Source organism: Agrilus planipennis, unplaced genomic scaffold, assembly GCF_000699045.2.
Source record: "Agrilus planipennis isolate EAB-ADULT unplaced genomic scaffold, Apla_2.0 scaffold69, whole genome shotgun sequence".
In the NCBI taxonomy this organism is placed as follows: domain Eukaryota; kingdom Metazoa; phylum Arthropoda; class Insecta; order Coleoptera; family Buprestidae; genus Agrilus; species Agrilus planipennis.
Window position 1 is genome coordinate 993500 of NW_020438962.1, and position 10644 is coordinate 1004143.

General features: G+C 33.9%; 3 protein-coding genes across 4 annotated transcripts in view; 1 reads left to right on the forward strand and 2 right to left on the reverse strand.

Moving 5' to 3' along the window:
* The window catches only part of LOC108735855 (probable cation-transporting ATPase 13A3), a 17704-nt gene extending 15535 nt beyond the window's left edge, over positions 1 to 2169 (reverse strand). Inside the window, exons 1-5 of the mRNA XM_025975215.1 lie at positions 2039 to 2169; positions 1280 to 1506; positions 1020 to 1213; positions 596 to 947; positions 289 to 520 (exon numbers count right to left, since the gene is read on the reverse strand). Of these exons, the coding sequence (XP_025831000.1) occupies positions 289 to 520; positions 596 to 947; positions 1020 to 1213; positions 1280 to 1506; positions 2039 to 2129 (1096 nt within the window). The 5' untranslated portion in view covers positions 2130 to 2169. The remainder of the gene's footprint in view (positions 1 to 288; positions 521 to 595; positions 948 to 1019; positions 1214 to 1279; positions 1507 to 2038) is intronic.
* Positions 2170 to 5928: 3759 nt separating this feature from the next.
* LOC108735890 (histone deacetylase 6) lies at positions 5929 to 9926 on the reverse strand. Of its 2 annotated transcripts, none has more exons than XM_018468107.2 (12): positions 9569 to 9926; positions 9348 to 9443; positions 9168 to 9298; positions 8927 to 9110; positions 8592 to 8863; positions 8337 to 8529; positions 8065 to 8124; positions 7520 to 7946; positions 7287 to 7450; positions 6903 to 7231; positions 6642 to 6837; positions 5929 to 6588 (listed from the first exon to the last, which is right to left on the reverse strand). In XM_018468107.2, exons 1-12 carry the CDS (start codon positions 9659 to 9661, stop codon positions 6013 to 6015), a joined length of 2721 nt encoding a protein of 906 aa, XP_018323609.1. In that variant the 5' UTR covers positions 9662 to 9926; the 3' UTR covers positions 5929 to 6012. The 2 variants fall into 2 exon arrangements, with proteins under 2 accessions (XP_018323609.1, XP_018323608.1); XM_018468106.2 differs by lacking the exon at positions 8065 to 8124 and adding an exon at positions 8169 to 8228.
* A 704-nt stretch (positions 9927 to 10630) lies between these two features.
* The window catches only part of LOC108735799 (cytosolic 10-formyltetrahydrofolate dehydrogenase), a 5762-nt gene continuing 5748 nt past the window's right edge, over positions 10631 to 10644 (forward strand). The window contains exon 1 of the mRNA XM_025975223.1: positions 10631 to 10637. Within this exon, the coding sequence (XP_025831008.1) occupies positions 10631 to 10637 (7 nt within the window). The remainder of the gene's footprint in view (positions 10638 to 10644) is intronic.

Consider the following 10644-nt stretch of genomic DNA (forward strand, 5'->3'; position numbering starts at 1 on the left):
CACTATGACGTGTTGTCGGCCATCATTCTTTTCTAATTGTTGCTGTTGTCGGCCATCATTCTTTTTCAATTGTTGTCGCATTGTCACTGATGTTGGCCATTATGGTTTTTTAATAGATGTATAGTAATCAATGATTGAAATTTAAAGGAATTGTTTGTAAATAGGTATGCAACACATCGTACATCGTACACATCTGCATAAGAAATTGCTGGTATTAACTTTCGTTTACGTAATACTACTTTGCCCTGTGCTAACAGCACTCATAATTTCTTTTATATATAATATTACCTGTCAACATTGATTCGTTTAAGATGCAATTGCCTGTCAGCAAGAGGGCGTCACAATGAAGGATGCAACCGTGAGGAGGGATTACTATAACGTCCCCAGGGACTAACAGTTCTGTTGATATCGCTTCGTACTCCCTCTTGGCGTCTACTTCTTCAAAATTATGCTTCGGCTTTCCCCGGACAACCGTGACAACGTCAGAACTGTGAACCGTAGACTTCAAATTGTGCTGATTCTGAAAGATAACCCTCAATGATTATTATTTTAAACCTCTAAGAAAACAAAAAAAAAAGTAGTAGTAATTTCTTACCCTCCTAGTCTGTATTACAGTGGCCCCTACACCATATACCGACATCAAGAGAATTGCTGCTGCGTAATAGTAATACCCGTCAGCGAACCAGAGGGCGAAACTGAACATTTGGAACACGTAGAAGGGGTTCAATATTTCCAGGAACATTATACTTAATACTGATAGTTCTTTGATTGCTATCTCGTTATTTCCGTAGACTTGGCGCCTCATGAACTGCTCGTACTGCGTCAGACCCTTACAGTTGTAGAAAAAATCGCTCGTGACGCCCCCATCCAATCCCTGCAACTTCACAAACTCGCCCTTATCAGTGTCGTAAATGTACGAGAACTTTTTGCACTTGAACATCAACAATCTGGAAGGAATAATACAATAAATATACATGTAATTATTTCAGGAATGCCCATAATATAAATTGGTTCATTACCTGTCGACGTCCCTGAAAATTCCAGGTTCAAACTGAACTGAAAGCCGGGGTTGAATATCAGATGTAACATCGTCATCCCTACCGATAACATTCTTATCTTTTACGTCGAGGAGCAACCCCTTTTTAATATTGCCAGGGGTTAAAACTTCAAGAGTTTTGACGTAATAAGTCTTATGTTTACCTTTGTATTTATCCTGAAGGAAGAAAAGCCTTTTACATTACACATTATTTGATAGATATAATTTTTAGATTGATCTTACGACTATCAAAACTTTGTCGGCAAGAGGCACAGGGCAAAGTTTACTGGTTGCCATAAGAAGCCAGTGGGGCACCCAGTGAAAAACCAGTCGCAGGAGTCCCCCCGTTAGCACAATCAAGACGTACGTGATGATAGTTTTCGTTGCGTTTTTTTTATAACCGAAAACTTCCATCTCATCTTCCTGACCCTTGTTTAAGTACATCCTGGGTGGTGCGGTCACCGAGAAATCTGAAAATGATTGGTCTTTGTCTTGAGAACACAATACAATCGCTAATTCGTTAATTTTTCCCAAACAACAAAAAAAATGCCTAAAAATAAAGAACAAGAGTCTTTTCTAAACAAGCAACTTTAAAACCGGAACTAATAGACCAAAACGAAAGACAAACCGCTTTTTATCATCTCAATGTCTAAACGGCATGTGAAGCAATAAAACATAACAGATACTTATAAACTGATATTCACCTTTACGATTTCTAATTGCTTCCTTAATTGCTTTCAATTAAAGAATGCTGTTAGAAGGTCGCGTAGATCCTATTAAATAAATCAAAAAGAAAAAAAAAACAGCCATCAGGTGTTAATTTCGAATGAATTCAAGTAAAATCGAGATACCCTTTAGCTACCGAAGTGCAGATGGCGTAAAATACATTGAACCAATCAGAAATAAAATCCAGTTTAAATAAGCGATAGACGAAAAACAAAATAAAATCTATATAATAAACAAATTAGAGGGTAATAATAATTGTAATAAAAAAATATGCACCTCCTAGCAAACCCATTTGCTGTTCACGTATGAATTGTTTCTTCTTACGCGAGTTAAAAAAGTTGAATAAATTTCTCTTAGCAGAACCCATTTTCTTGGAAATAAACAATGTTTTGCAAGTAATACGCGCACAACATTGNACTCGTTTTTAATTTTTTTTTCGCTTTGTTTCTCTCGTTTTCAAACACAATTTCACCGAATTGTTATGTACGAACGCTTGCAATTATTATTATTTATAAAACTTTTCTTTCACAACACAAAACAAATATGTAAGTACGTCGGTAATAATTAATTTTCTTTGTCAGAAATACTTTTCGATCACTAGTAATACGTTTGCAAAAGAAAATAATAACAAAAGTTCCTTCTACAAACACGTCGAGAATTAATTCCAATCCGATCAAAAGTTCCACTCTTTTCAGCAAAATCAGATCTGAAATAAAAAAAAAAAATAAAACGTCATCTTCAAACAAAAAAAAAATGAAAACTTTTGACAAAGAATAAAAATAAAGTACTTAAATTAATAAACGTTGAACTTACATTTTTAATTAACGTAATGAAAACAGCCAAAATTAATCAAACTCTTCAAGATTACATTTTAATCTGATTGCTTTGTAAGAAAATTGTTTTGTGATAGAGAAAAACAAATGAAATTATAAAAATTTAATTCGTGCGGCTTTCGGGGGAATTCCCAATCACCTTAAAAACCCATTCTATTTCTGTTTTGCACATTTTAAAATATCTCACGATCAGTATTTCCTGCGAAAACCACAAAATGATAGAATAGATCATTTATAATGCAGAAGCAGTATCATCATATGCAAATTGTTATGTATAAAATAACAAATACTTTTGCGGTTTGATTTGATAAAAATAATATAGCATTTTATAATGCACTCAACATCAAGGAAAAATAAAATAATTTATTAGTGTAATTCTGCAATTAAAATTTAAAATGTTAATGTTAAAGCTTGTAGTAGATGATTAATACATTAAAAATTTAATTACAAATACTAAGCCATGTGTACAGTATGATTAAAAATTTAATGTGTGTAGGTGTGAAGGTGATAATATATTTATGTCCAAGGCAAAAATATTATGCAAGAGATAATTTTAACAAGTTTAATAAAGTAGGTATCTATTGCTGACATAACTATGGTATATTCTATTCTGGAGAGCAACGTATTAAGCTTTTCTCCTTAAATACATAAGTAAAAGCGGTAGTCTTTAAATAATTTTTAATTTAACTACTAAATGAAATACTCTTTAGTGAATGTTTAATTTAAAAACTATTTACTACTGTACTTCTCTATTAAAAGTAATTTTTACCTTTTTATAACCCTGGAAACGATTTCCTAAACATCAAGTGAACGTCAGGGGGGCGGGGGCATGGTGACGGTTCTTGATGTCTCGATGTCAGTCTCCAGGGTCGTTTTTTGCTCGGTAGCCTATTCGGGGGCGAATGAAAACAGACTCTGCTGTGGGCATCTTATTCGTACACACTGTGTTGATTTTAGTAAATCTCAAAGTAAACGAATAGCAATTGTGTGATTCACAATCTATTATGATCATATCGCAGCACATAAAATCGAAAGACTTATTCACCAAGGGAATCTTGTGAATGTTTGTTTATTATGTAGCAGATTAGTTCTTTAGAAGGGTCTGCCCCAAAAAAGAAAGTCCTCGATTTAAATTGTCCAACTTCAAAATAATTGCACTATAAAACAAGAACGAACGAGATCGGTACAATTCTTGATGGAAGGAACTGTTTGAAGGAATTAAAAAGTTTAATTTTTGCACTTTAGTCCACACAAATTAAGTAATAGACACTTCGACCTAACCTCACTTTCAGATTGATTGAAAAGATGTCATGCTCTGGATAAAAGTAGTCACGGGACTTCTAACAGATTTTATCGACTTCGAAATTTTAAAAATTTCCATTTTTAATATCACAATTGCACAACAAACTGAAATTAAATCGGCAGATATTTATATTTTCACATTTATCCTGACAGGCTTGCTCTTTTAACACGTTTTTACCTTCAATTAAGTGGCAAATATTGCTTTAAATCTTATCACAGACACAAATGAAGTACGACAATGTACGATAAGTAAAGTTCAAAGTGGTTTTAGTATCTTTTATTAAGTACTTTTCGAATAAAGAAATTAATTAAACGCAGAGACAGTCTACACCGCAACAGCGTTCAGACAATACTGAAAGGAAAAATTGGCAGCGTAGCAAATGGCAACAGATTGGTAAATTTGCCAGTGACGTCATTTATTCATTAATAGAAAAAGCAAAGGCGTCGTTAAGGGGCAACTTTAAGGTTCATATTATTTAATAAATTAATTAATATTAATTGAAAAAGATGAATAATTAAAACAGTTGACATACAAATTAACCTAGCCTTATAAAAACTTATTAATATAAACAACAACTTAATTCCATTATATCATATGAAAAACGAAATCAGTGTAATCTTTATTTTATTCCTCATTAAATCATTATTCATTAAATAAAAAATTAACGTACTTTCTTGAAAAGCAGTTATACTGCCTGCTAATGTTGAATCAGTTAAAAAAAGAATACAAGCATTGCACTGCATTGACTCAAAAATTATACTTTATCTACAAAAAAATCACGTGAAGGTCATTTATATATATTTTAACAAATCTAATTTTATCTAAAACGAAAAAATTCATTCACTATATCATCCCATATTGCCTAAAAAATGTAGCATTTAATTTATGGTATCATGTACCTACGGCGTGTAGTGTACACCATCTTTAAATGAAAATGCAACAGCTAGAAATTTACAATAAAGTAATTCTAGGACAAAATAAATTTGGTAACGTGTTATAACAATCATTTTAAATAATTTGCTAAAGAAATCCGTATCATAAGTAACATTTAAAATAACCTGTTAAAAGAATTAACTTATTTTTGCGGAAATAAACAAAAATAAATGAATTATAACTGTTCTTATTGACTTACCCAAGTGCATGAGTGAAGAAAGTTGTTGGACTACAAACTGCAAACCGCTATATGTATATGTTGTGCATTTAACTAAGCAAACCTTTCTTCACACACTTCTAAATTATTGCAATTTAATGCTTGAAACACAACAAATTCAAACGTGCGATTTTTTATACTTACACATTACATTTAGACTACAACTAATAGAAAATTATATCATTTTACCGCTCACTGATAACGGAATTGCTAGTTACTAATGTATTGAAGTGTAATAACTCTTTATCGCTAAAACTGCGAAAAGACGATACAGATATGAGAAACGTTGAGTGTTATATTGTGCATTATCTAGATTTTTGAGAATAAAAAAAGGTGAATGTACTTTGCGAACAGAATTGAAGTAATAATTACATAATTTAATTATCAATAAACAGTCTTTGAATTTTAAGTAATGTATGAATGTATATGCAAAAACAATAATATTTTTGAAATGTGTCCTTTTATCTTCAGCAGACATAAGATAGCACAGTGACATGCAGAAAAAATGCACATCTAAGTTTTAGTGTTATGATCCTCTTTTATTTGGTGCCTATCATCCTTTATATAAAAAAAATGATAAAAAGTTGAAATACAAGCCAACATTTGAATAGAATTTATTGTTATCCTCTTTAACATAGGTGCAATTGTTTTTTAAAGTATTTTCGTATACTTTTATGTACTTATGTGAAGAATATTAAGAAAAACAAAATGAAAAAGTTAAAAGCAAAAAGAACGAAATGAAAATAATTTATTGACAGAAACGAACATACAGTGTAAAACAAAGAACAAACTAAATAAAATAGTTAAAAAGGAATGTTAAATTTGCCATTTATTAAAAATTATGTGTTGCAAAACTCTAAAAACTTATAAAAAAAAACATAAACTGCAGTCATTAATAAATAATAATAAAAAAGAAACCGACCGTCAAAAACGCGTTGAGTATTATTGTAAATCATTATTTTATTCACAAGGTAACCTTTTCCAATTTTTCTACGACACTGTCCATATCGCCTCGATCCTGTTCCCTCCTCAATCTCTTTTTTAATTCTTCTACTCCACAGTTAAGAAGTCTCGGATCGGGACGTCTAATTTCCAACGTTTCCACCCCATCGAACACCTTCAGATACTCAACGTAATTGGGTAACTTCTTATCAACCCCTAAAACTGGCCAATACTCCTTTTGCACCCTTATAACGTCCTCTATAGATGCTTGTGCAGACCCGTTGATAAGATCTGTCTTGTCTAGAGGGGGTAGCGGGTCTCCTAGTAACGCTTTGACGCACATAACCATAGAGAAGGCGAGAGTGGTGGGATTGTAACCCCCCTCCAAAGCTAATACTGTTCTACCTCGGGCAAGGGGGTGGAGGAGTTGAATAAAATGCCCAAAAGCTTCTGGTGTAACCTTGTAATGACCTAAGGGGTCGTGGATCCCCGCATCGAAGCCCGCAGACACAAGAACGAGCTCAGGGGAGAAAGAATAAGCAATGGGGAGGATTATCCGATGGAAAATTGCCAAGTATTCTGAGTTTCCGTGTTTTTCCTGAATAAAAATTGCATCAAAATTGCTGATTTAACAGAAATGAGGATACTGACCTTATTCAGGGGTATGTTGACGTTAAAACCTTCCCCTGCATACCTTCCCACTCTATCAAAATTGGCGTCTTCGCTTTGAGGAAAATAATTACCGTTGTCGTACTTATGGACGCTTAGGTACAGGACTTTGGGGTTGTCGTAGAACAAACTCTGAGTTCCGTTACCGTGGTGAATATCAAAATCGACAATTAGCACCCTTAAAAGAAAAATAACAAAGAAATCACGAAAAAACGACAAAAACCTATAAGAAAAAACACTAACCGTTGCAATTTATATTTGTCCAGAACATAATTGGCCGCCACGGCTACGTTGTTTATGAAACAAAATCCCATTGCCTTTCCATGGTCGGCATGGTGTCCGGGGGGACGTATAAAGGCGGCGCCGCATCCCGAAGAGCTCTCCGCCGCCATTACTTCGTCTATGACACTGAGTAAACCGCCTGCCGACTTTAAAATACTTTTCGTTGAATCGTCGCACGTGTAGATGTCGCGTTTGGACATGTTCACCTCCTTGAAAGCCCCCTCTACTATATTTTTCGCGTACTCGTTCCCGTGAGTCTTTTGCAAGACTTCCAAATCCGCCAATTTTACCTGAAAACGTTTCCTGAATAATTTAAGGAAAGAAAGAGGAAAATCGATTACTCACATCAATCCTTTTGCACCGACTGTCAAGTCCGAATTCCTTAAACCTTTCATAAAGTGTCCTGAGTCGAATAGGCTCTTCGTAACCGTCTTCCCTCTTCGTCTTATGGAGCAACATTTCATCGTCATAACAGTAACAAACCCCCTGATTGTACTTACAACCGTATTCTACAACAAAAGTGTCAATTATTCTTCTTTAGATTGTCCCCCTCTCTTCTTATTTTATTTCTAACTCACCTTCCTTTAATTTTTCCACCGCCTCTGTATATTTGACGTTGTACCCCTCCTCCGCTACCGGATAACACGCCCTAGTTGGATAGGGAGGCACAGGCGGTGCGTCCAGGTGTTCCACACACACCTTGTGAACCTCCGCCCCTTCGCCAGCTGTCGAAACGACTTCGAAAGGGCGAAAACAGTTCCAATAAGATTTCAAAACGAATTTGATGTTGTTAATGACATCAATGGTACTATCTTTTGGTTTCTTTGTGGGCGCTAAAGTGGGTGGTGGATCGCCGAGGAGAGAACGTAACGTCATTGCCGCTCCTTCTGCTAGGGAGGGAAGGAAGTACCCACCTTCTAAACAAACGACTATCTTGCCTTCAGCCAGTCCAGATAGGAGGAATATCAGGTGAGCGTAAAAGGCGGGCGTGGTCAACATCATACCCTGTAAAAAGAGAATTGAGAGGGTGGGGAGGTTTTCGACTACAACAAGTGGGTGGGGTGGTGGTAGTAGTAGTTTTAAAGACTTACAAGACTGACTGTTTTAAAGAAATTTAACGAACCTTTTCGTCACCAATCGCAGAATCAAAACCAGCAGAGACAATTATCAAATTAGGTTGGAACTATAAGAGAAAAGAAAGGAATCAGTAAATAATTGTTTATTCACCTCTAAACAGCCCAAGGACGAGTCGTATCCAGCGGAAACGAGAATGAAATCTGGTTGATACTGCGTATTAAAAAGCACATATTAATCATGACACGAATACACTGGCTAATGTAACTACAAATTATTAACAATATGCATTTTAACTACATATATGTATAATAAGCTTACTTCATAGGCCACAGGAAGTAAAATTTGCAGTACAATTGCCAAGTAATCATCGTCTCCCAATCCCGTTTCATTCAGAGGTACGTTTATGTTATACCCCCTCCCATTACCATCCCCTACGAAATCGAAGTTAGATTCCCTCAAATTGGGCCAAAAGGTACCATTCTCGTAACGATGTATAGAAAAATAGAGCACCCTAAAATACCACATGACGTTAATAAAAGCCGAAATAAGTAAATGAATAAGTAAAAGATTGACCTATTATCATTATAAAATGTTTGTTGAGTTCCTTGTCCATGATGGACGTCAAAATCTATAATTAAAATCCTCTGAGCTAGATTTTGGTCTAAGAGATGTTGAGCTGTTATGGCAACGTTATTGAAGTAACAATAGCCACTGAACTCGTTGTACATGGCGTGATGACCTGGGGGTCTGACCACTGCGAACCCGTTTTTTATAGCACCCTTACAAACGTTCTCTGCTATCACAAGACAACAGCCAGCTGCATACAGAGCAGCCTCGAACGTGTGCTGAAAAGAAATTTATTAAACACACACTTAGACACATTTAATTAAGTAAACTAAATTTCATACTTCATTAAAGTAAACTGAATCATATTCTGAGGCTTTTTTCTCCAACTCCAAACTGTTTCTTATATCACAAATCTCCTTTAAACGTAAATACAAGTCTTTATGATGAACTCTAGCTATATTTTCCCTTTTTATTTGTTTTGGTTTCAAACGTTCACATCTTTCAATCAAATCTAATTCTTTTAATCTGAAAGTGATAGGGTCACTTTAAAATTTTGCTTAAGAGAAATTTATGTACTTGTACCTATTAATAACAGCAAAATAACGTTGTGGACCCTCTGAGTACTCGGGATCCCAAATGCACTTGTGTAGAGACATAAAATCATCAAAACATATACCTGTTCCTTTCTTAATGCTTGATATCGAATTGGTAGACTGCAATAAATTAATTAAACTCGAATAACTAGCAAATAATAAGTACTACCTTGGCGTAAAAGTCTTCCATGCCAAACAATTCTATTTTATCATCTGATTTTTGAGCATTTTTCTTCATCCTCTCCTTGAACTCTTTAAGAGATTCCTAGAATACGGTTGATATAAAATGAACTTAATGACGAACATACAATTAATGCGTTTCATTTCGTAATTTTACTTATCTTATCTTGCGAGATATACAAAAGTAATGAAAAATATTGACCAACTTACTCTGGCAGCTCGAGGTTTAACACTGGTTGTAGCTGCCTTTTTGTTACTCTTTTTGGTTTGATCTTCGTTCGAATTTATTTGAGCCTTCTTCATTTTTATCAAAAGTATATGAGCCCTACCTTAATTTATTTATTACACAAACCAGAAACAAATCAGCAATAAAAAATTGCACATGTTAAACAGACCATGATAATAACGACATACACAAATGTAAAACTGAAAGTAAATATTTGTGACACTTCAAATGACAGAAAAACGGTCAGTTTAAGTCATAATTGTTTAAATATTTCTTTTTTTGCTTGTTTTTTCGAAAAAATTAATAAAAACATTATCGTATAACCTAGGTATCAGTATTTTGACAAGTAAACAACTCAAGGTGCCATCTATATGGCGATGCTCATTACCTGATAGTTCAATAGTTTTTTATTAGAGGGCTCTCGTTATTCAAGAAATTTAAATTTTAAAGTTAAATTGAGCGGTAAATTATTAACTTTTTATTTAGTCAAAAAAATGTTTAAAAAAGTCTAAAAGAAGATGATAGTTTTACACAATTTATTCTTAAAGTAATTACTATTTATATAATTAACACATTTCTTTGTTGAAGAACAAACAGATGATGAAATTAATAGATACTTTTATTTAATAACTGAAAACACTTCTTAAAACCGGTGATATCCGGTATTTGAAGCTGTTTAGGTGCTTTACAGTTAACCTAATGACCCTAGGGGTTATCCCAAAACTAAAAAAACAAGCATGTCATGCTGTTTGCTCCAATTGTATCGGGCGGTCAATTAAAATAACAACAAAAGGAGTAATAACACTAAAATTAAGATTAACTGCTAAATATTCGCACTATTCCATGCTTACTTTTATAAATTGTATTAAATAAAATTGCGATAAGTCAGAATTACTTATTTATTTTTTTTTTAAATTGTACACTTAAAAAAGGAAAACAACTTATTTAGTTTTCTAAATAAATCTTCACCATCCTTAATTACTTCAGAATAAGTTTAAAATTTTTAATCTAAACTTTTTAGAGATAAAAGTTTGTACAGTTTGGCAATGGCAGGTCTCCC